Source organism: Leucoraja erinacea, chromosome 16, assembly GCF_028641065.1.
Source record: "Leucoraja erinacea ecotype New England chromosome 16, Leri_hhj_1, whole genome shotgun sequence".
Lineage (NCBI taxonomy): Eukaryota > Metazoa > Chordata > Chondrichthyes > Rajiformes > Rajidae > Leucoraja > Leucoraja erinaceus.
The window spans coordinates 26,784,229-26,809,734 of NC_073392.1; the positions used below are offsets into that span (position 1 = coordinate 26,784,229).

Below are 25,506 nucleotides of genomic sequence, written 5' to 3' on the forward strand. Positions count from 1 at the left end.
CGGTGCTATAGAAATGTAGGACCTTCTTTATAAGTTTGCATAACCGCACTCGCTTATTGCACGAGTTCATTCCCCCTTTTATACCTTCTGTTCTGTTCTTCTGTCTCCCTGCAAGTGACTCAGTTTTACTGCATACTGTAGATAGACACAAAGTGCCGGAGTAACTCAGCGGGTTCGGAGAAAACCTAGGCAGCAACATCTCTGGATAAAAAGAATAGATGACGATTTGGGTCGAGACCCTTCTTCTCAACCAGGAAAGTCACCCATTCCTGTTCTCTGGAGATGCTGCGTGACCCGCTGAGTTACTCCAGCAGTATCTATCTTCGGCATAAACCAGCATCTGCAGTTCCTTCCGACACATTTTCTGTGCACTGTCTCAGTGTACTACTGATAGACACTTGTACTGTACCTGAGATGCTTATCTAAGATGTATCTAAATGCTTGTGTGTAGTGATACTTGTACTGAGTACCTGCACTTGCACTGAGCTGTATACAAAAATGAACTGCAATGTACCTCGGTACATTTGACAATTAAAGTACCATGCAACCATTGAAGATCGACTTTGTTTTGTTTGCCTCTCTGCTGCTCCCCCCCTCCCCCCCCCCCCCCCCCATCATCCATCATCCAAGGCTCCAAAGTTTAACAAGGTGGTCCCCTCGCAAGGGCCCGTATCCGGTGGCAGCAGAGTGACCATCATGGGCGACCACCTAGATGCAGGAAGTTCCGTGCAGGCATTCATTGGAGACACCGGGAACTGCACGTTTGAAAGGTGAGCACGGAAGTAGCTCTGAAGAAGGATCCCAACCCGAAACGTCACCCATCCGTTTTCACCAGGGACGATGCCTGAACCGCTGAGTTACGCCAGCACTTTGTGTCTATCTTCGGGGGAAATAGATTGGAAAATCGAAGGTAGACAAAAATGCTGGAGGAACTCAGCGGGTGATGCAGCATCTACGGAGCGAAGGAAATAGTCGACATTTCCGGAAACGTCACCTATTTCCTTCGCTCCATAGATGTTGCCTCACCTGCTGAGTTCCTCCAGCATTTTTATCTACCTTTGTGTTTGTAGGTCAATCAGGCCTCTGTAAATTGCCCCTAGAGTGTGGGGAGTGGGATGAGAAAGTGGGATAAGTTGATCGATGGTCGGCGCGGACTGGGTGGGCCGAAGGGCCTGTTTCCATGTTGTGGGACTCGACGCAGCGTTTGCAGGGACGTGGTTTTGTCTCTGCCGGTTATCCATCATCCCTCCCCGTTGACGATTTGCGTTCTCTGCCCTTTCTGCGCCCGTTGTTCCTCAGGAGGACTCCAGGGGAGATCATCTGTGTGACGTCGGCTTCCACCAAGGGCACGGGTTCAGCCACGATCACAGTCCACATCAACAGGGCCCTGCTACTAAACCCCACCGTGATGTACAACTACACTGACGACCCCACCATCTCCAAAATTGAACCGGAATGGAGTATTTCCAGGTAGGCTCACTCGGGAATTAGGCCTGCTCTTGGTTCTTGGTTTCTTGGGCCTCCAAAATATTCCAAATGGAATTTAAACTGGATGTGGTGAAGGGAGGGAATAAGCCAGAAAGGGTTATTGGGAAGAAAGAGCTACTTTAAATTTAGTTGCATCTGGTTGGGGAACTATGATTATTCCGTGCTTTAATTGTGCGGCGGAAGAACGAATTGCTGTACACATCTGTCTTTGTAGCTGGGATCACAAATTGGATCGAATGCCCTCGTCTGCTCCTAATTGGTTTGGGTTTGGTGTAGGTCTTGTAGTCTATGTCGAGCTGACCATTTAACATTTTGTAAAAACCAGTCAAACGGTGAGCTTCACGTCTGTCTTGGAGAGGGTTCCACATTCCTTGTATCGTGGGTCCCCCCCAGCCTTAGCTCTGTGCCCCCATCTCATCGCTCAGATTGGTTCTTCATCAGTTGTTCCCCAACAAGATAAAGCAGTAACTTTGCCACTGTGCCACCCACTGTTGTGTATTGTCCAACGTTCTAAATAGGCAGCATAGTGGCGCAGCTGTAATGTTGCTGCCTTACAGCGGCAGAGACCCGGGTTCGATCCTGACCAGGGGTGCTGTCTGTACCGAGTTTGTATGTTCTCCCCGTGAACGCATGGTATTTCTCTGGGTGCTAAGTCTGCCTAAACCTACCTGATCTCCCAGTTGCTAAACACTTTAACTCTCCCTCCCATTCCCACACTGACCTTTCTGTCCTGGGTCTCCTCCATGGACAGAGTGAGCACCACCGGAAATTGGAGGAGCAGCACCTCATATTCCGCTTGGGCAGTCTGCACCCCAGCGGCATGAACATTGACTTCTCTAATTTCAGGCAGTCCTTACTTTCTCCTCCCCTTCTCAGCTCTCCCTCAGCCCTCTGGCTCCACCTCTTCCTTTCTTCCTCCCCCGCCCCCTCCCCTCCCCTCACATCAGTCTGAAGAAGGGTTTCGACCCGAAACGTTGCCTATTTCCTTCGCTCCATCGATGTTGCCTCACCCGCTGAGTTTCTTCAGCATTTTTGTCTACCTTCAATTTTCCAGCATCTGCAATTCCTTCTTAAACATTTTATCTCCGTTTGCTTTGTGGTTAGCTTCTCCCAACTTACAATGATCTATTCTACATTTCCCTTGATCTCCATACGTGTAATCCTGTTTTCACGCCTTAAACTTCCTTATCTACATGTACCTCCCACTCCCTTGACATCAGGCAGAAGAAGGGTCTCGACCCGTAAGGTCACCCATTCCTTCTCTCCAGAGATGCTGCCTGTCTCGCTGAGTTACTCCGGCAATTTGTGTCCATCTTCGATTTAAACCAGCCTCTGCAGTTCCTTCCCACACAAATGCGATGGCTGGTTGGGTGAGTGAGTTGGTGACCCTGCTGGTGTGACAGTGAGAGAGGTCCCCGACCCTGTCACAGCACGGACCACTCCTGGAGAATTATTCATGGACTCTCGGCGCCCGCTGACAACTCCCCTGTGCCAAGGGCTGAATAAATGTCACCGTCTCGTTGCTGCCCTCCACACACATTATTCATCGTTTAAGTTTGAGTGTGTGCTCTCAGCCCTTACTCAAGATTAAAAGACCCATTCCCTCATTTTAGTTTAGTTTAACAGGGTGGTGGTGGAGGAGAATGTGATGTTTAAGATGCTTTTGAAATATCGGGCTCGTGAACGGGAGACCGCAGGACACGGGACATATTCCAACCCACTGGTGATTTATCAATTGTTTTTATCTCTCCCCCCCCGCACTCCCCTTCCCTCTCTTTTCTCTCTCAATATCTTTTTTCTATACGTCGCTACAACTCTCCCTTTCTTTCTCTCCATTATCCCTCCCTCCACCCACCCTCCACCTACCGCTATTGCTCTCCCTCTCCCTCTCCCTCTCCCTCTCCCTCTCCCTCTCCCTCTCCCTCTCCCTCTCCCTCTCCCTCTCCCTCTCCCCTCCTCTCCCTCTCTCTCCCCCTCCCCCCTCCTCTCTCTCTTCCTCCCCCTCTCTCCCTTCTCCTCCCTCCTCTCCTCTCCCTCCCTTCTTCCCCCCCTACCCCCCTCCCCCCTCCCTCCCTCCCCCTCCTCCCCTCTCCCCTCTCCCCCCCCTCCCTCTCCCCCTCCCCTCCCTTCCTTCCCCCCCCCTCCCCCCCCTCTTTCTCTCCCCCTCTCTCCCTCTCTGCCTTTCTCGTTCCCACTATTTTGTTCCCTCACTCACTCTCTCCCTCTCTCTCCTGCTCTCTCCCACCTTCACTCTCTCTCATTTTCTCTCCCCCTCTCTCCTCCCCCTCGCATCTCTCTCCTTCCCCCACTCCCCGCTCTCTCCTCCCCACACTCTCTGCGCGCTCTCTATAACCAAGTGGTGGGACTCCACTCACAGTGACAGGCACCAACCTCGCCACGATCCAGGAGCCCAGGATTCGAGCGAAGTACGGCAAAGTGCAGTCGACCAACGTGAGTGCCTGGGCGTACGACGGCTTCACCCTGATGGAGGGTATATCAGGCAGCGAGGAAGGTGGGAGGGTTTCATTTACCACCGATGCATGATCATGTTGAACCTCTTCCACTATCAGAATAGTTACTGCATGGGTGAAGGCCATTCATCCCATCAACTCCTTACTACCTCAACGTAAACTTTAATTTAGACTTTAGAGATACAGCGTGGAAACCGGCCCACAGTGTCTGCATCGGCCAGTGATCCCTGTACACTAACACTACCCTACACACTCAGGACTGTTTACAATTTTACAGAAGCCAATTAACCTTCAAACCTGTACGTCTTTAGAGTGTGGGAGGAAACCGAAGCACAGGGAGAACGTACAAATGGTGTCCGTAGTCAGGTTTGAACTGGGTCTCTGGTGCTGTAAGGCAGCAACTCCACTGCTGCGCCACTGTGCCACCCCGAAGCCAATCTAACTGATCTCACTCCCGACTTTGTGCCCACCGTCTGCAGATTCCATCCCTTCCAAGTGAAGCTTCCTCCACCAAACTCCAGAAAATACGTTTTCACCCTAACTATTCACTGCAAAAAAATAATTCAAAATGTCCATTTTGGATTCTTCAGCGAGTCGCAATCTGCGTGTCTCTTGGCTCTCGATCAGGGACTATGTCTCTCTCTATCTGTGCAGACACAAGAAGCTATAAATGTTGGAACATTGAGCATAAAACAGTCTCCACCACTCTAAACTTATGAGATACAGTGCGTAAGTACTGAGCCCGTGCCGACCAGCAACCAGCAACCACACTAGTTCTAGAGTGGCACGGTGGTACAACGGTAGAGTTGCTGCCTTACAGCACCAAAGGCCCGGGATTGATCCTGACTACCGGTGCTGAGTACAGAGTTTGTCTGCTCTCCCTGTGATCGTGTGGTGCTCCGGTTTCGTCCCACACACCAAAGGCTCTACCCGCTGCGCCACTGTGCCACCCACTGGCCTCCTCCTGTTCCTGCACCTTCTCCCGCGCGGCGGGTGCATTGCCATGGCCCTTCCCGTGATGTTGGAGCGTGTGCTTGCCGTGTGACTGGCGTGTGACGGCGGTACCATGTTCCCCACAGGATTGCAGGGTGTTGAACGACACGGCCATGGTCTGCAGAGCTCCATCCATCGTGGGCCCCGACTCCGTCTCTCTGAACAGCCCCGCTCAGCCCGACGAGGTGGGATTCATCATGGACAATGTCCAGTCTGTGCGAGTCATCAACGGGACGGGCTTCACCTACCACCCCGACCCCACCTTCGAGATGCTCAGCCCCACAGGATCCCTTGAGCTGAAGCCCAGCTCCCCCGTCATACTCAAGGTGAGTGGGGGAGGGGGATATGGGGAAGGGCAGTGGGGGGGAGGGGGATATGGGGCGTGGTGAGGGGGAGACAGGGATAGGTGGATTAGGGGGATAGCGGAGCTTGGGAAATGGACGGGAGGACAAGATGGGGACCAGGGGGGGGGGGAGAGTGATATGGGGAGGGGGCAGATGGATGGAGAGGTGGGTTTATAGAGGGGGCAGATTGGGAGGGGGAAGGGGGATATGGAGGAGGAGGGAAGAAGAGGGGGGAGAGGTGAGTTGGGGGCAGGGGGGTGTGGATCAGTGCCGGAGGACTCGGGGAACGGACAGGGAGGTGGAGTTATGGACAACCTCTGTGAAACTGGTCGTAAGGAGCATGCGCAAGGGCCCAGCTGGTGGTGAAGGTCTGGGGGGTAACAGTGAGTGGAGGTCAGGAGTCGACTATTGGTGGAGGTCAGAGGCCGACTGTGGAGATCAGGGGTCGACTGTTGTTTTATTTTTTTTATTTAACCTTTATTTAACCAGGAGAAGTCTCATTGAGATTAAAAATCTCTTTTACAAGAGAGTCCTGGCCAAGACAGGCAGCAGCACAGTTCCACAGTTACAGACAATAATTAAAAAACAACAGAGAACATATAAATAGAGTCACAGTCAGAACATCATCAAACAAAGCATGTACAGACAGTAGAGCCCGCTTCAACATCATTAAGAAGGGATTTAAATCTGTTTATAGAAACCAGCTCCTTAAGTTTCAGTTCATTCTGCAGCTGGTTCCATGTGAAGGGAGCAGCATAACTAAATGCCCTTTTCCCAGTTCAGTACGGACTTTAGGTACAGTTAGTAAGAACAAGTCCTCAGGTTAGGGGTCAGGTTAGGGGTCGATTGTTGGAGGTTAGGGGTCGACTGATGTTGAAGGTCAGAGGTCAACTATTGGTGAAGCCCATCGCGTGCACATGGAGGGAGGCTACATCTCGCCCGCGCCGACTTCACTGTGGCTGGGACGTGATGTGGCGGGGCTCTCTGTACAGCGCTCGCGCGTATCTCTCTCTCCGCGAGGCAGGAGGGAGATCGGCCTTCCGTCACCCGGAGACTTTACCTTCTGCCTCCCCCCACCTCTTCCCTCCAGGGCCGCAACCTGATCCCCAACACGCCAGGCAATGTCAAGCTGAACTACACGGTGCTGATCGGGGATATCCAGTGCGCGCTGACCGTCTCGGAGACGCAACTCCTGTGTGAACCACCCAACCTGACCGGCGAGCACAGAGTCCTGGTGAGTGTCCTTCGTCCGATCTCCTTCTTGGTCGCTCGGGACAGAGATCCCCACCACCCCGGCCAGGGAACCATTCTGGTTGGCGTTGACCCATTCTACCTGATGTGGTGCCTGTGGCCGGTCCCAGTGTCAACAGACTGTAAGACCCACATTGGCAAACCTACTCACAAAGTGCGGGAATAACTCAGCGGGTCAGGCAACATCTCTGGACAACTTGGACAGGTGACGTTTCAGGTCGGGGCCCTTCAAGTTCTGAAGATGCTGCCTGACCCTACTGGGTTACTTCAGCACATTGTGTCTAACATTTATTAAATACATTTTATTAATTAGATTGGCAATCGGGCCTCACCACTTCAGAACAGTTAAAAAAAACTAGATTTTTATTATAACTAAAAGATCACTAAAGTTTAAAATATAAAACCTTGTTTTTAACTATCTAGAGGTGCCTTGTGTCTCATCGAGGGACATCAGAAAACAAAACACTGACACTATCCATAATTAAACTAGTGTAACATGTAGGAAGGAACTGCAGATGCTGGTTTACACCAAAGACTGACACCAAATGCTGGAGTAACTCAGCAGGACAGGCAGCATCTCTGGAGAGAAGGAATGGGTGACGTTTCGGGTCGAGACCCTTCTTCAGACTGATGTCAGGGGAATGGGAGGTACATAGATAAGGAAGTAGGTCCAGGAAAAATGTATGCAGGAAAAATGTTCCCCATTTTGGGAGAGTCCAGAACCAGGGGTCACAGCTTAAGAATAAGGGGTAGGATATTTAGGACTGAGATGAGGAAAAACTTTTTCACCCAGAGAGTTGTGAATCTGTGGAATTCTCTGCCACAGCAGGCAGTGGAGGCCAGTTCACTGGATGTGTTCAAGAGAGAGATAGATTTAACTCTTAGGGCTCAAGGAATCAAGGTTATATGGGGGAATAAGCAGGAACGGGGAACTGATTTTGGAGGATCGAGAAGGGTCAGCCTGTAATTGTTATATGGTTATATGATCAGCCGCTATATATTGAATGGCTGGCTGAAAAAGCCGAATGTCCTACTCCTGCACCTACTTTCTAAGTTTCTGTGTAGAGATAAGGAAGTGTAAGGTTCTTCATGCGAAGGGTCTTGACCTGAAACGTCACCCATTCCTTCTTTCCAGGGATGCTGCCTGTTCCGTTGAGTTATACCAGCATTTTGTGTCTAACTAGTGAAATGTTTGTGTGTGTGTATGTCTATACATACATATTTATTAATATATATTTGAAAATATATGATATATATGTGTTTGTTATATATATGTATACATATATGCACACATATATATATATATATATATATATATATATATATATATGTATACATGTGTACACACACACATGCCCACACACAGACACGCACACTCACACACACATGCACATTCACACACACATACACACACACACACACATACACATACACACAGGCACGCGCACACTCACGCTCACACACACGCTCACACACATACACACACACATACACACACACATACACACAGGCACGCGCACACTCACGCTCACACACACGCGCACACACACACACACACACACACACACACACACACACACACACACACACACACACACACACACACACACACACACACACACACACACACACACACACACACACACACACACACACACACCTGTTAACCGACAAACATGTGGGAGGAAACTGGAGCATCCGTGGAAAAACCCACCACCCGCAGTGAGAACGTGAAAACCATAGACACAGCCACTGACAAACGTACACACACACACCGACACACACAGACGCAGCACCTGAGGTCAGGATGGAACCTGGTTTGTGGCACTGTGAGGCAGTGCCTCTACCTACTGTGCCATGGTGTTTTGCTCAAGATTCCTGCACCTGCACTTCCTTTGTCTCTAATAATATTTTGTTATTTGCATCCGCTGAACACTTCAAATTAAACAGGTCTGGCTTTGCAGTTCTCTCTCCTGTGCTGAGAGCCCTGTGACACATGGGTAGACAGCCTGTCAAGGGCTGTGGCAAACCACAGATCACTCCTGATAAATGCTCAACGCCTCTGTGCCAGCATTTATTTTCCGCTTGGGTGCATCCAGTCTCAAACTCCAGATTAAAAGTGGGCAGCGTGCAAATCTTGCGCGGTGAAGATTGCTGACTGTTTGCTCAGCAATAGACTCAAAGAAAGAGAAATATAAAGGCTTGTGGTGATTGCATTTGCACCGTTTCCACAGCGTTCAGTGCTCACTGCTCTGATCCCATACGCTGAGAATTGATAGGAGTTTAGTTTAGAGATGCTGAGTGATAACAGCAGATTTAATTTACAGCACGGAAACAGGCCCTTCCGCCCACCCAGTCCGCAACAACCACCCCATCTACTAGTTCTATCCTACACACTAGGAATAATTTACAGAAGTCAGTTAACCTACAAACCCCGCACATCTCTGGGATGTTTGGGGAAACTGGAGCACCCAGCGAAAACCCACACAGCCACGGGGAGAACATGCAAACCCAGTTTGAACCTGACCGGGGATGCTGTCTGTACTAAGTTTGCACAGTGTCCCTGTGACCGTATGGGTTTTCTCTGGGTGCCCCGGTTTCCCCTCGCATTCCAAAGACGTGCAGGCTTGCGGGTTAAAGATAGACACAAAATGCTGGAGTAACACACCGGATCAGGTAGCATCACTGGAGAAGAAGGATGGGTGACATTTCGGGTCGGGACACTTCTTCAGACCAATAACGCCACCCATCCTTTTTCTCCAGACATGCTGCCTGACCCGCCGGGTTACTCCAGTATTTTGTGTCTATCTTTGGTATAAACCAGCATCTGCAGTTCCTTGTTTCTACAGCTTTGTAGCTTATAATTGGCTTCTGTAAACTGTCCCTAGTTTGTGTAGGATACAAAGAACATTTATTATCACATACATCAATTATGTAGTGAAATTTGACTTGCCATTAGCAGCACACCAATAAAAATAAGACACAACATAAAAGAATTTAACATTAAACATAAAAACATCCACTCACAAAGGCAGCGAAGTCCAGTCCTATCCACTGATAGAACTAGTGTATGGGTGATCGCTGGTTGGTGTGGACCCAGTGGGCTGAGGGGCCTGTTTCCACGCTGTACCTCTAAACACTGTTTGCCTCAGATCATGTTACCATCCCTGTGTGAGGATGTGCCAGGACACTGCCAGTCTTACAAATTGCTTCTCTTGCTACAATTTTGTCTGGTAAATTGCAGCGCGGTTGGGGCCCCCGCAACATGGAAGGCAGGAATACTGGGCTCATTCACACGTCAGGATGGTATTTCTCACACTGACAGAACAGGCAGATGGGGCCTCTGTTTCACATCGCGCCTGTACTGCCTCATCTCGAATCACACGAGGGTGGGGAACAAGACAGCGACTAAATCACTGGGACACACGGCTCAAGAGCAGTCTTTGCTGGAGTTATTAATTCTTCACGCCACTGCCTTGCTTTGGCAGTGATATCACAGTCTGTTCAGAGCGGCCAGCCCACACACACAACCTGGTAACAGCTGGGCGAGTTCGGCTGTTTTGAAAAAATGCAGCAAACCGTGCGGGCATGTTGCCTTTGATGTTGTGAAAGGCATTCAGGACATGTTTTGAAAGTGCTCTTAAAGTTTATCTTTAGCACCTAAACACTGGAGATTTTGGGATACACAGGTCCACCACCGATTTTCCGGCAACTGGTGGTCTGGCCCCCTCCTTTAATAAGGACAAAATCCCCCCACCCCCACTGGATGTCCCCCCGAAAATGTGGTGCCTGGGTCGGGCGAGGTGGCCGATCTCGACCTCATCTGGACTTCCGCGGCTGATTGGCGGGTCAAATTGGCCCCCTGTGGCCGGGGCTCTAGAACTGCGCCCGGCCAGAGCTGGCAGACCCGTTCCCATAGCCGACCTCCGGTGTCTCAGCCTCCCGGTCGGGCTTAGGCCGACCGTTCTGTTACCGTGGATTCCTCTCGGAGGCCGTGACCTCTGTCCGGTGAAACGGATAATCCAGAACGGCTCTGCAACCAAGGGTGCCGGAAAATTGGTGGTGGACCTGTACTGGGGACCCCTCGGATTCCAAATGACCTAACTTACGAAAATGCTTCTTTATGCAAATTCTCTCCCCTCCCCTCCTCGCTCTTTATGCAAATGTATATATATTTATAGCATTTTTAAGCTAGGACTGAAATATTTCATGGTATTTATTAATGGCAGTATACAGTATATAAACATAGAACAGTTCAATGCAGGAACGGGCCCTTCAGCCCACAATGTCTGTGCCGAACATGATACCAAGTGGAACTGATCTCATCTGCCTGTACATGATCCATATCCACGTGGCTGTGTAAACACCTCCTAAACGCCACTATCGTATCTGCCTCCATCACCACCCCTGCCACCCACCATCCTCTGTGTAAAAATACTTGTTCTGCACATCTCCTCTGGACCTACCCCAATGTCTCCTTCGATGTTCCCTTTGCCTCCCTGTCCCATGCAAGTGGGGATCAATTGGTTCATCATCCTCTGTAGATTCCCGCAAGTGGGCAGGAAAATTGTGGGGACGAGAGGATACAGAGTGAATGAGTGAGGTAATGGGAGGCCAGCACGGATTTGATGGGCCGAGTGGCCTATATCGTGCACGGCACCGCTGCGGGGGGCGGGGAGGGATTCACAACAGCAATGATTCATGCGCTTCTTAAAATCATCTCTCTGTAGCTATTGACCCTTTAACATCTTCTCATGTGTCCTGGTAGATCACTGATGATGTTGTGTAAATGCACAATGTTCTTGAAACTTGAAATGGGAAGTGAGGAGACCTCATTTACTCTTGTCTGGGGCCTGATAATTAACTATTTCTCCTTCTCTCCCACTCCCTCCCTCTCCCTCTTCCCCCCCCCTCTCTCTCTCTCTCCCCCCTCCACTCTCTCTCCCCTACCTCTCTCCCTCTCTCTCTCTCTCTCCCCATCCTCTCTCTCTCCCCTCCCCTCTCTCGCTCTCCCCCCTACCTCTCTCCCCCCCTATCTCTCCCCCCTCCCTCTCTCCCCTAACTCTCTCTTTCTCTCTCCCATCCTATTTCCTCCTCCCTCTCTTTCCTCTCCCCTCTCCCTCTCTCCTCTCCCCTCTCCTCCCCTCTCCTCTCCTCCCCTCTCCTCTCCTCCCCCCCCCCTCTCTCTCTCTCTCCATCTCTCTCTCTCTCCCCCATCATTTCCCCCCTCCTCTCCCCCCCCCCCCCCCCCCTCTTGCTCCCACAGATCCAGGTGGGAGGGCTGGAGTTTTCCCCTGGGATCCTGCACATTTACTCGGACAGCTTGCTGACGTTGCCAGCAGGGTTTGGGATCGGGGGAGGGGGTCTGCTGCTGCTGCTCATCATTGTCATTGTGCTGATCGCCTACAAGAGGAAGTCCCGCGATGCCGACCGCACCCTGAAGCGTCTACAGCTGCAGATGGACAACCTGGAGTCTCGGGTGGCCCTGGAATGCAAGGAAGGTGAGAGCTTCCCAGCGCGGCCTTCCTCCTTCCCTACAACTCTCTGTGGGTGGGGTGAACGCACAGAGTCTTTTAGCCAAGGGTCGGGGAATCAGGAACCAGGGGACATAGGGTTTAAGGTGAGAGGGGTGAATTTAATAGGAGCAACTTTTTCACATAGAGGTGGTGTATGGAATTTTCTGCCAGATGAGGTAGTTCTTCTTCTTGCGAATGTCGTGCACAGCCTAAAGATGTCAGACAACTTGTTCTATTTGATCTTATTGGATTGTGCATTTGCCGAAATAGGGCGGACCACGTGAAGGTTGCAATCTCCCACCCCATGAGGTAGTTGAGCTAGGTACTATTACAACATATAACAAACATTTGGACAGGTACACGAATAGGAAAGATTTAGAGGAATTTGGGCCAAACGCAAGTAGGTCTAACTTGCGTAGATGAGAAATCTTGGTCGGAATAGATGTTGGGCCAAAGAGCCTGTTTCCATGCTGTATGACTCTCTGACACCTTTGATGGTCTTGATGGGCAGCATTGATCTGATGGGTTGAAGGGCCTGCTTCTGTGGGGATGGGTCTATAACATGTAGGCCAATGAAGATGTCGACCGCGGAGGTATGAGCACTAGACTTCATAGACAATAGACAATTTTGATGGGGGAGAAAGGGATCAGTAAGTATTCAGCCCTGGGATGTGGACAGTTCAGGTGATGGAGAGAACAGTTGTCTGTGCTTCCAGGCAAGAGTTGTCCTTGACATTGATTAATGGTTCTTTGGTGTTTTATGGTCATATGTGTGAAGTGCAAATGTACAGTGAAGTTCTTTTCCTATTAACAGTCCAGTAGAATATTGCCATACCACAATGAGCAAATTGTACAGAAATAGTCTACTGATCCATGTTTAGGCGCCATTTTCAAAGTCCAGTCCGCGCTCTAGCGAGTACCAGGCTGCTGCAGGGCCTCCAGCCGTCGCCTTCCTTGGATGTGTCGGTCGACCAAGCAGACCAACCTCGCCCGTCCACCTTTTGTGCCCCGGGGCCGCTTCCCGCAGCTGACCTCCAGAGGGCGATAGGCCAGACCCCGGGAGCACAGTAACGCACGACGCGCTCTCCCTTCTGGGCCGCTGTTCGCCGGATTCTCCGAGCAGGAGCAGCCGGCTTGGCATCTCCCTATAGGCCGCAGAGCTCTGGGAGCTTTGGACTAAAGATGAAGAGCATCCACTGTGGATTTGTGGAGCCTGAGGGCAGGCCGCAAGCTGTAGCAGGGTCTGATCTCAGCTGGCTCCTACACAAAGAGTCACTTCTCCCTGCTGCTATGACTTTATTTCTCTGCTATCTTTCTCCCGATTCAACAACTCAGAATGAAGGAGATTACAGAGAGTGGTGGACACTGCCCAGTCCATCCTGTGTGCTGACCTCTCCGCCATTGAAGGGATCTACTGGAGTCGCTGCCTCAAACAGGCAGCCAGCATCATCAGCGACCCACACCACCCTGGCCACGCTCTCATCTCACTGCTACTGGTGGGAAGTTTAATTTAGATATTCAGCCCTTCGGCCCAACAGGTAATCAATGCCAACCATTGATTACCTGTTCACACTAGTTCTATGTTATTCCAGTTTTGCATCCACTCCCTACACACTAGGAGCAATTTACAGAAGCCAATTAACCTGCAAACCTGGGATGCGTGAGGAAACCAGAGCACTTGGAGAAAACCAAGCAGTCACAGGGAGAATGTACAAACTCCATACAGAACGCACCCATAGTCAGGATCGAACCTGGGTCTCTAGCGTGTAAGGCAGCAACTCTGCCGCTGCACCACTGTGCCGCCCTAGAAGGTACAGGAGCCGGAGATCCGTGACCACGAGGTTCAAGAAAAGCTTACTCCCAATTACATAGAAGCATAGAAAATAGGTGCATTCGGCCCTTCGAGCCAGCACCACCATTCAATATGATCATGGCTGATCATCCAAATTCAGTATCACGTTCCAGCTTTTTCCCCATGATTCCCTTAGCCCCGAGAGCTAAATCTAACTCTGTCTTGAAAGATTATGTGCAGGCTGATAAAGGTGGTCTTGGCATCATGTTCGGTGCTGACGTTCTGGGCCGAAGGGCCTGTTCCAGTGCTGTAGTGTTCAATGTCCTTGTACACTGCACAACATTAACCGCAACTATGAACTTTCAAAGGACTGTCTTTGATTGCACTAAGGATGCTTTTGTTTTAACTAGTATTATGGTAATTAATTTATTGGATTTTGGTTTATCAGATGTGTATCATGCTTACAGGCCTGTTAAGCAGTTGCAAGTACAAATTTCACTGCATTGTTGTCAGTACAGATGACAATTAAACACTCTTGACTTGGTAAATTCCATCGTTTAGCTCCACCGCCCTTCCTCCTATTTAATCCTCCCCGTTTTTGGATAGGTTCTGGCTAATTGGAACTTTTATCCTCTCTAATTTGCGGCTACAAATTAAATTTACAGGCAACGCTTTAGAGTTACCGGCTGCAAACCCTCTCAGTGCTCCTGAGAGCGAGCAATCTATATTCATAACATGGACACAAAATGCTGGAGTAACTCAGCGGGACAGGCAGCATCTCTGGAGAGAAGGAATGGGTGACCTTTCAGGTCGAGACCCTTCTTCAGTCTGACTCATGCTGCCTGTCCCGCTGAGTTGCTGTACTCCAGCATTTTGTGTCTCTCTTCGGTTTAAACCAGCATCTGCAGTTCCTTCCTACACAAGCCATATTCATAACCGCGAGCGATGTCCTGCGTTGAATGTGAGGTTCGTGTCTCGGAATTTCATAAGGAGTAAACGAGGGACCGCGTTGATGCAGCCTTCCTTCAAATTGATGTGTAGGAAGGAACTGTAGATGCTGGTTTAAACCAAAGACAGACACAAGAAGCTGGAGTAACTCAGCGGGACAGGCAGCATCTCTGAGGGGAAGGAATGGGTGGTGTTTCAGGTCGAGACCCTTCTTCGGGGTCTCGATCCGAAACGTCACCCATTCCTTCTCTCCAGAGATGCTGCAAGTCCCGCTGAGTAACTCCAGCGTTTCGTGTCTGTATCCTTCAAATTGATGCTTGGTGACTTGCTCGGTGAGCGAGCTGGAGGAGGCCGAAGGGCAGGGAAGATAAAAAGATTTGAACTCCCGACTGGCAATAAATTGAACCCATCACAACAACACAGCAAAGAAACTTGGCCGGGTTATTAAAGATTGGTCCGTTATTCTGACCCGCCTTGTATCACGAACCCTGGAAACGCCACTAAATCACAGACTGGGTCACAGCTAGACTATAGCATCCATTAATACAAGCTATGCTTCAGGGTGTAAAGTATATCCGTCAATGGGATTAATTAATGAAACTCTACAATCTTTTGTTTGACTGATTTTTTTTGTCAACAACATTTTTGTTGTTCACCAACATTTTCTTTTGGCTTTACAAAAGGACGCAAAGTGCTGGAGTAACTCAGCACGCCTGGCAGCACCCTTGGAGAACATAGACAGGTGGCTGTTCTCCAGAGAAGCTGTCTAACCCGCTGAATTACTCCAGCACTGTGTGCCCTGTTGTGTATTAACCAGCATCTGCAGTTCCTTGTTTCTACATTTCTTTTGTTTTGATCGTCCATCAGGCCTCAATGAAATTGGAATGAATTTGCGCTGTGGCACTTGTATTGAGACAGGGATAGTTGAGATGAGGACGATCAAACATTCATAGCAGTCTATTGGCCCATCCAAGTGCATGCTGGCCCTCGAAGAGCAGCTTGTCCTTGCATTCCAGGGAGTGGATGAGAAAGTGGGATAACATAGAACTGGTGTGAACGGGCGATCGATGGTCGGTGTGGACTCGATGGGCCGAAGGGCCCGGTTCCATGTAGTATCTCTTAAAATACAAAAGGTAGGAATGGTCAGAAGCTGGGATTGGATTGTGTTGTGTGATTGTGTACATCGGCTGTTTCTCTCTCTTCTAGCTTTTGCGGAGCTGCAGACCGATATCCACGAGCTGACCAGTGATCTCGACGGTGCTGGCATTCCGTTCCTCGACTACCGGACCTACGCCATGAGGGTCCTCTTCCCCGGGATAGAGGACCACCCGGTGCTGAAGGAGATGGAGGTAGGTACAGCTTCTCCCAGCTCCCGATTCTTTGATTTGAAGCTCCATGTGACTGATCCTGAGCCTGTCGAATGGTGCTTAGACTTTAGGCCACTCAGCCCATCGAGTCCGCGCCGACCATCGATCACCCCGTACCCTAGCCCTATCCCACACACGAGGGACAATTTTCAATTTTTTACCGAAGCCGATTAACCTACAAACCTGTACGTGTGGGAGGAAACCGGATCACCCATAGAAAACCCACGTGGCCACGGGGAAAACATGCCAACTCCGCACAGACAGCACCCATGGGCAGGATAAGACCCTGATCCCTGATGCTGTAAGGCGGTGACTCGACCACTGCTCCACTGTGTCGCCCCCTAGTTGTAAAGGTGTTGTAAAGATCAAATTGGTGTCCCTGGAATGGCGGGTTTTATAAAGATCATTTCTATGTTGTTGTCGGCTGTGTAGCGAGTCAGCAGAAGGGTCCCCAACCCAAAACTTCACCTATGCAAGTCATCCAGAGATGCTGCATGGCCTCAGAGATTCATACTTTAAGTCCCACCTGCTCGCATTTGGCGCATGTCCCCTCGAAACCTTTCCTATCCATGTGCCCGTCCATATTTCTTTCAAATGCAGTTATCATTAATTAATTAATTAACCTATCCTTTAATTAACTTGGTTACAGTAACTAATTTAAAAGACATATGGAAGATAGCAACAAAATGCTGGAGTAACTCAGCGGGTCAGGCAGCATCTCTGGAGAAAAGGAACAGGTGAAAGATATATGGGCAGGTATCTGGATTGGAAAGGTTCATAAGTTCATAAGTTAAAGAAAAAGAATTGGGCCATTTGGCCCATTGAGTCTACTCCACCATTCAAACATGGCTGATCTATCTATCCTTCTCAACCCCATTCTCCTGCCTTCTCCCCGTAACGTTTAACACCCTTACTGGTCGAATTTCTGCCAATCTGTGCTTTAAAAATATGTGCCGAGTTAGTCTAGCATTTTGTGTCCAATTGTAAAGATCAGGAACGTTAGGTGTTGTCTAGGTTTAGGTTTATTGTTGCCACATGTACCGAGGTACAGTGAAAAGCAATGTTTTGCATGCTATCCGAAGTGATCAGATAATACTTTACATTGATACCACCGTCAAACTCCAGTACAAAAGAGTGCAGAATATACTTCTCAGCATTGTAGTGCATCAGTTCCAGGTAAAAAGTCCAATGTCCGCAATGGGGTGGAGGTGATTCGGACAGTACCCTCGCTCAGGGGTGGGGAACCTGCGGCCTTCTAGGCCATTAAGTGCGGCCTTTTGAATGAACCCAAATTTTGTAGAACAAATCCTTTTATTTTTATTAATATGTTTTCGTTCGTCTTTTATTATTTTAATTTTAATCTTAAAATGAACGTATTTAAAATACCAAAGAGTAAAAGAAGACTCAACGAAATAACCCTCCCCGACTGACGGCCACAATTAAAATATAAGAAAGTCATGTGGGCTATTTTAACAAAATTGTGAAGTAGATCTAATTGAAGTTTCTTGGATGCGGCATTATTAGATTACAGCTAACCTAACGCGGTAAACAGCTAACTTAACCCGGGAAAGGTTCCCTACCCCTGCCCTAGCTTATGGAAGGACCATTCAGAAACCTGATAACAGAGGGGAAGAAGCTGTTCCTGAGCCTATAGATAGACACAAACTGCTGTAGTAACTCAGTGGGTCAAGCAGCGTGCCTGGAGAGAAGGAATAGGTGTTTAAGAGGGAACTGCAGATGCTGGAGAATCGAAGGTTACACAAAAAAGCTGGAGAAACTCAGCGGGTGCACCAGCATCTATGGAGCGAAGGAAATAGGCAACGTTTCGGGCCGAAACCCTTCTTCCGTCTGAAGAAGGGTTTTGGCCCGAAACGTTGCCTATTTCCTTCGCTCCATAGATGCTGCTGCACCCGCTGAGTTTCTCGAGAAGGAATAGGTGATGTTTTGGGTCGGAGCCCTTCTTCATACCTTCAGGAAGAAGCTGTTCATGAGTTGCAGAGATCAAACCGTTTGCCGTTCACCACACCATGTGCTCTGCCTTTGGTTTCCAAGGTGACGCCCAACGTGGAGAAGGCTTTGACCCTCTTTGGACAGCTGCTCAACAAGAAGGTCTTCCTGCTGACCTTCATCCGGACACTGGAGGCCCAGCGCAGCTTCTCCATGCGTGACCGTGGCAACGTGGCCTCCCTCATCATGACCGCCCTCCAAGGTGAGATGGAGTACGCCACTGGAGTCCTCAAGCAGCTGCTCTCTGACCTCATCGAGAAGAACCTGGAGAGCAAGAACCACCCAAAGCTGCTGCTCCGGAGGTGAGTGGGAGAACAGCCTCTCTAAACCCTGCCTTATCATTAGTGATAGGGGCAGCATTCGCCATTTGGCCCCTCATGTCCACTCCGCCATTCAAACATGGCTGATCTATCTTCCCCTTCTATCAACCCCAGTCTCCTGCCTTCTCCCCATAACCCCTGACACCATTACTAATCAAGAATCTATCTATCTCTGCTTTACAAATATCCATTGACTTGGCCCCCACAGCCTGTGGCAATGAACTCCACAGATTCACCAGCCTCTAACTAAAGAAATTCCTCTTCATCTCCTTCCTAAAGGAACATCCTTTTATTCTGAGGCTCTGACCTTTGGTCCTAGACTCTCCCACTAGTGGGAGCATCTTCTCCGCATTCACTCTATCCAGGCCTATCACAATTCGGTAAGTTTCAATGAGGTGCCCCCTCATCCTTCTAAACTGTAGCGAGTGCAGGCCCAGTGCCGTCAAACACTCATCACTTGTGAACCCACTAATTCCTGGGATAATCCTTGTAAAAGCGGGTCTCTGGCGCTGTCCGGCAGCAACTCGACTGTGCTGGCCCGACTGCTCTATTGTGTGGAGCTGTAGGCTCTGTTTAATCTGTACATGAAGGTGGAAGGTACTCCCAGTCAGAACACAGTGAAGTAAACACCCCCCTCCGTTGGCCAGGCCGTGCATTGGTACGTGCGGCTGGGATGTGTGTGGATGTGGCCACAAGCTGTGCTGGCTGCGTTAAAGCTGCTCTCTGCTGTTGCCCTCACTCCCCGCGGGCCTCTGGAAGAAGATGTGAACAGTTGATTCACTCCGGAGCTCATTAACTGCGCTCCCAAATTGCCTCATTTACAGCAAGTGCAGGATCCAGGCAGGGAAGTGAGCTCTCTGGGGTGTGAGGCAGGGGAGAGGTCAGTGCCAGCACAGCAAACAAACGCAGAAGGCAAACGATAGCACCAAAGACACTTCTGTGGTTCAGTGATACTTTATTTGTCACGTGGACTGAAGTTCAGGGAAATTAATTTTTGTATACAGTTCGGTACAAGTATATACATAAGCATTTAAATACATCTTAGGTGGGCATCCCGGATACAGCACTTCAATGGTTCAATGCTGCTTGATTTATCACATTGCAACTGCACAGTGAAATTATTTTTGCATATTTACATATCCCCTCTCCTCTCCCTCTCCCTCGCCTTCTCTCTCCCCCTCGCCCCCTCTCTCTCCCTCACCCCCTCTCTTTATCTTGTTCAAGTTTCTTTTAAATGTATCTACCTCAACTGCTTCCTCTGGTAACTTGTTCCATATACCAACCACCTTCTCTGTGGAAACGTTGCCTCTCAGGTTCCTTTTAAATCTTTCCCTTCTCTGTCCTTTCCCTTCTATGTCCTCTGGTGCTTGATTCCCCTACTCTGGGTAAAAGACTGTACCTTAATCCGATCTATTCCCCTCATGATTTTATCCACCTCTAAGATCGCCCCTCAGCCTCCTGCCAAATGCAGGCAGGTGGGACTAGCATCGATGGGGCATGTTGGTCAGTATGGATAAGTTGGGCTGAAGGGCCAGTTTCCATGTTGTACGACCCTGTGACTCTATAAGGTGTTTGAATGTTTTTTAAAATATACAGGTACGTGGATAGGATAGGGTTAGAGGCATATGGGCCAAACATGGGCAGGTGGGACAAGCGTAGATGGGACATGCTGGTCGGCATGGATGAGTTGGGCCGCAGGATCTTTTTCCACACCACACGACTCTATGACGATGACTCTGTGATTCTATGCAGCATCCAGTTTTTAAGTCAAGACGCGTCTGAGCTGATTGAAGATTTAGCCGTCTCCGGAGTGCTCTTAAACTTTATCCTACATCCTATAAAGTTTCGTAAACTGTTGATAATTACACAATTGTTTTGATTTGCAGGACAGAATCAGTTGCAGAGAAGATGTTAACTAATTGGTTTACTTTCCTGCTCTACAAGTTCTTGAAGGTAAGACCGTATAAACTTGGCTCTTTAGTCATGCGGCAATTAACAGTGGGATACAGAGATCCAGTTACCTTTAACGTATCAGTTTATTTGCCCTCCCCCCCCTACTCTCTTTCCTGGAATTTCTCTTCCCTCCAGAGGTTGTAGCATTATTTGGGAATTGAGCCACACATCTGCGCTCCAGTCTCTCTGCTCCAACTGCAGTGAGATGCCAATAAAAGGATGGGAAAACAGCTGGAGAGAGAGCAGCAGATGTTACTGAGGGGGGGGGGGGGGGGGGGGAGATGGGGGGGGGGGGGGGGGGGGGGGGACGATGGAGTGTGGGGGAGGGGGGGATTTACTTTATATACCTAATGAAAGGTAAATTGCTGTAAATCTGAGTCAGACCCTGAACTCAGGTGCTGTCTGTACGGAGTTTGTGCGATCTCCCTCTGACCATGTGGGTCTTCTCCAGGTGCTCCGGATTCCTCCCACACTCCAAAGGTATGGGGGTTTGTAGGTTAATTGGTCCCTGTAAATTACCCCTAGTTTGTCGGGATTAAACAATAGACAATAGGTGCAGGAGTAGGCCATTCAAGGCCATTCAATGTGATCATGGCTGATCATCCACAATCAGTACCCCGTTCCTGCCTTCCCCCCCATATCCCCTGACTCCGCTATATTTAAGAGCCCTATCTAGCTCTCTCTTGAGAGTATGCAGTGAACCGGCCTCCACCACCCTCAGAGGCAGAGAATTCCACAGACTCACAACTCTGTGTGAAAAAGTGTTCCCTCATCTCCATTCGAAATGGCTTACCCCTTATTCTTAAACTGTGGCCCCTGTTTCGGGACTCCCCCAACATCGGGAACATGTTTCCTGCCTCTAACATGTCCAAACCCTTAATAATCTTATATGTTTCAATAAGATACCCTCTCATCCTTCTAAAGCCCAGCCGCACCATTCTCTCAGCATATGACAGTCCCGCCATCCCGGGAATTAACCTTGTGAAGAAAGTGGGTTAAAATAGAACTCGTACAAATCGATGGTCGGCGTGGGCTCGCTGAGCTGAAGGGCCTGTTTCCATGATGTGTCTCTGAGCTAAATTAAACTTAAAAAAAACATTTAGACTACCCTCTGTGTGAACAAGCTCCCCTTAAGGTCCCTCTTAAATCTCTCCCCTCTCACCCTCTTCGAGATCATACAGCTCAGTTCTGTTCAGAGGGAGAACAAAATATCTCTTTATAATGAGGAAGAAAGATTGTCTACCTAATTGTAAATCAAAATGAAGAATCGCTCAAGGAAATCTGTTGGCTTGTAGAAGGGTTTTGATTTAAGCCTTGTTTAAAGTTTACACAAAGTTATTTGACTTTTTAAAAAGTGATGTATATTTTTCGCTTTGGGCTCAGAGTAAAGAAATGTCATGTAGTTATTGTGAGGATAATACTAGGCGTTTGGTCCTGCCAGCTGCAGTGGGTGTGGTTCCTCAGTCAGTCTTTTCCTTGGCGATTTTCCTGTGATTATATTGGTCTGTCTCTTTCCCAAAGCCGCCTCCAATATATGGAGTGACCTCTCTCCACGCTGCAGTCTGCAGCGATTCGGAAATCATTCTTCACCGTCTGGTGTGGGCCGCACCTAAGCAGGCTTCCTTCTCCATTTCTTTCCCTCATTTTGTCCGAAGGATAATATATATTTTTGAACAGCTGGAAGTATTCCTGTGCTCTTCTACGTTCAACGTGGTGAAGTTGGGCAGGGACTCGGTGGTCTCGGCTTAAAGTGGGAGGGGAGAGATTCAAGAGGGGCGGCACAGCGGCGCAGCTAGTAGAGCCGCTGCCTCACAGTGCCGGAGATGCGGGTTCAATCCTGACCTCGGGTGCTGCTTGTGTGCAGAGTTTGCACAATCTTCCCGTGGCCGCATGGGTTTCCTCCGGGTGCTCCGGTTTCCTCCCACGTGCGGGTTTGTAGGTTAATTGGCCTCTGTAAATTGCACCTGGTGTGTAGGGAGTGGATGACAAAGTGGGATAACATGGAACTGATGTGAATGGTCAGTTACTGGTTGAGGACTCTTGGTTACTTGTCCGACCTTGTCGACTTGTCCGACCCTCTAATCCTCTAGTCCAGCCCTCTGCATTTCTAGCCCAGAACTCTAGGTTGCCAGTCCATCCCTCTAAAGGGCCTGTCCCACTTGTCGATTTTTAAACTGCCGGCATCATTGACTGACGTATGAGATCACCAAAAGAGTCACGGCGTGATGCAGCGGTCACACGGCATGATGATGTATTGACGCACGGTGTTTCCTCAAGTGTCGCAACATTTTTTTTGCCGCCGCTGGATTTAGAAATGTTCAAAATCTTTTACAAGATACAAGATACAAGATACATTTAATTGTCATTGGCGACCCTGATATGACACCGGCAGTGGCCGAAAAAATCCCCAAGTGGGACAGGCCCTTGAGTTACTAGTCCAGGATTCTGGGTTACTGATCCAGCCTTATATTCCCAATCCAGCCTAGGTTACTAGTCCTGCCCTCTGGGTTACTAGTCCAGCCCTCTAACTTGCCCCGCATATCTCTATTAAACTTTGCTCCTCTCATCTTAAAACTATGCCCTCTAGTCTTTGACATTTCCATCCTGGGTTAAAGGTTCTGACTGTCTACCCTGAAGATCTTTGAAGACATTTTTCACCATCAGGGCCATCAATGCAGCCAACCACATGTGTGATGTAGAAGGTATATCTGTGGACTTGTAACCCAGTGACCTTATTTCCAGGGTGGGAATGTCCAACGTTAGAGGGCAGAGCTAGAAGGTGAGAGGGGGAAAGTTTAATGCAGATGTTCGTGGCAAGTTTTTTATGCATTGCCAGGGGCGGTGGTGGAGGCAGATACAATGGTGGCTTTCAAGAGGCTTTTAGATAGACACAGGAATACAGTGCAGGGAATAGAGGGATAAGCATCATGTTCAGGCAGGTGAGGTCAGTTCAGCTCGGCATCATGCTCGGCACGGACAATGTGGGCCAAAGGGCCCGTTCCTGTGCTGATGTGTGTTCTGTGTTCACACTGGGACTCACGTTCTGTTGCCTTGTGTTGTAGGAGTGTGCAGGGGAGCCTCTCTTCATGCTCTACTGTGCCATCAAGCAGCAGATGGAGAAGGGCCCAATCGACGCCATCACGGGTGAGGCTCGCTACTCCCTGAGTGAGGACAAGCTCATCCGGCAGCAGATCGACTACAAGACCGTGGTAAGCAGCAGGATCTTCTCAGCTGTCATAGAGTCACATAGCATGGATACAGGCCTGTCAGCCCACACCGACCAACATGCCCCATCTACACTAGTCATGGTCATACAGTGTGGAAATAGGCCCTTCAGCCCAACTTGCCCACACCGACCAACATACCCCATCTACACTAGTCATAGAGTCATACAGTGTGGAAATAGGCCCTTCAGCCCAACTTGTTCACACTCACCAACATGCCCCATCTACACTAGTCATAGAGGCATACAGCGTGGAAATAGGCCCTTCAGCCCAACTTGCCCGCACCGACCAACATACCCCATCTACACTAGTCCCACCTGCCTACAGTACATTTGGCCCATATTCCTCTGAATCTATTCTATCCATGTACCTGTCCAAATGTTTTTTAAATGTTACGACAGTACCTGTCTCATCTACCTGCTCCAGCAACTCGTTCCACACATCCATCACCCTATTTGTAAAGAAAGTTGCCCCTCAGGTTCCTATTAAATCTTTCCCCCCCCCTCACCTTAAACCCTTGTCCTCTGCTTTGTGATTCCCCTACTCTAGGTAAAAGACTGTGCATTTACCCAGTCTATTCCTCTTATGATCTTATACACTTCTATGAGATCATCCTGCACTCCGAGGAATAGAGTGCTATCCGGCTCAACCCTCCCTATAGCTCAGGGCCTCAAGTCCTGGCTACATCCCCATAAATCTTCTCGGCACACTTTACAACTTAACACCATTTTTCCTATAACATGGTGACAAAAACTAAACACAATATTCTAAATGTGGCCTCACCAACGTCTTATGCAACTATAACATGATCTTCCAACATGATCTACTGTACCTTGTGACACTACATTCAAGGAACGATGTACCTGCACTCCTAAATCCCTCTACTCTACAACACTCCCCAGAGCCCTACCATTCCCTGGTTAGACTTCCCAAATTGGAACACCTTGGATTTCTCTGCACCCCATGAATACCAGACCTGTGCACTTCTGGTGGAGCAGTTTGTGATGTAGTCTTACACTCATACGGCCCAACTCCTCCATGCCGACCAAGATTCCCCCATCTACGCTAGTCCCACCTGCCCGCATTTGGCCCATATCCCTCCAAACCTTTCCTATCCGTGTATACCTGTCCAAGTGTCTTTTAAATGCTATTTGTAAAGGGACCCTAAAGGGCCAAGGCAGTCAATGCACTAAAGTGGACAGTCGGCTAAGGCAGCTCAACCCAAGGTGTGAGAGGATTCTCTAGTCAGGGTGAGGAACCTCATTGATATCTCATTAAAACTGTTTCCGCCCGAAGAAAGACTTGAAGAAGGGTCCCGATCCAAAAAGTCACCCATCCAGGTTCTTCAGAGATGCTGCCTGGCCTGCTGAGTTACTCTGGCACTTTGTGGCTTTTTTTTGTATAAGCCAGCATCTGCAATGTCTGAAGAAGGGTCCCGGCCCAAAACGTCACCCATCCTTTTTTCCCGGAGGTGCTGCCCCACCCACTGAGTTACTCCAGTACTTTGTGTCTAACTGCATTGATCGATAGTCAGCAGAGACTTGGTGGGTCGAAGGGCCTATTTCCATATTTCAATCACATAAATTCAATCAATATGTGCTGCTTTACACCGAAGATAGACACAAAAAGCTGGAGTAAGTCAGCGGCTCAGGCAGCATCTCTGGAGAAAAGGAATAGGTGACATTTTGGGTTGAGACTCTTTTCTTCACATACTTCTAGAATCAACATTCTCCCTATTCCCCGATATATATTTTTCCTGCTACGGCAATAAAGTTCCTCCATTAACTTTTGCTAATCTTTTCCCCTTAAGCTTTTCTCTGGAAGCTTTTACA

At 49.1% G+C, this 25,506-nt stretch overlaps 1 protein-coding gene across 1 annotated transcript in view; it reads left to right on the forward strand.

Moving 5' to 3' along the window:
- LOC129704688 (plexin-A1-like) overlaps positions 1 to 25,506 on the forward strand; it is a 225,537-nt gene that overhangs the window by 183,004 nt on the left and 17,027 nt on the right. Inside the window, 10 exon segments of the mRNA XM_055647980.1 lie at positions 631 to 770; positions 1,300 to 1,470; positions 3,846 to 3,939; positions 5,039 to 5,278; positions 6,387 to 6,530; positions 11,814 to 12,048; positions 16,010 to 16,152; positions 18,223 to 18,479; positions 20,384 to 20,450; positions 23,513 to 23,659. Coding sequence (XP_055503955.1) covers positions 631 to 770; positions 1,300 to 1,470; positions 3,846 to 3,939; positions 5,039 to 5,278; positions 6,387 to 6,530; positions 11,814 to 12,048; positions 16,010 to 16,152; positions 18,223 to 18,479; positions 20,384 to 20,450; positions 23,513 to 23,659 — 1,638 coding nt within the window.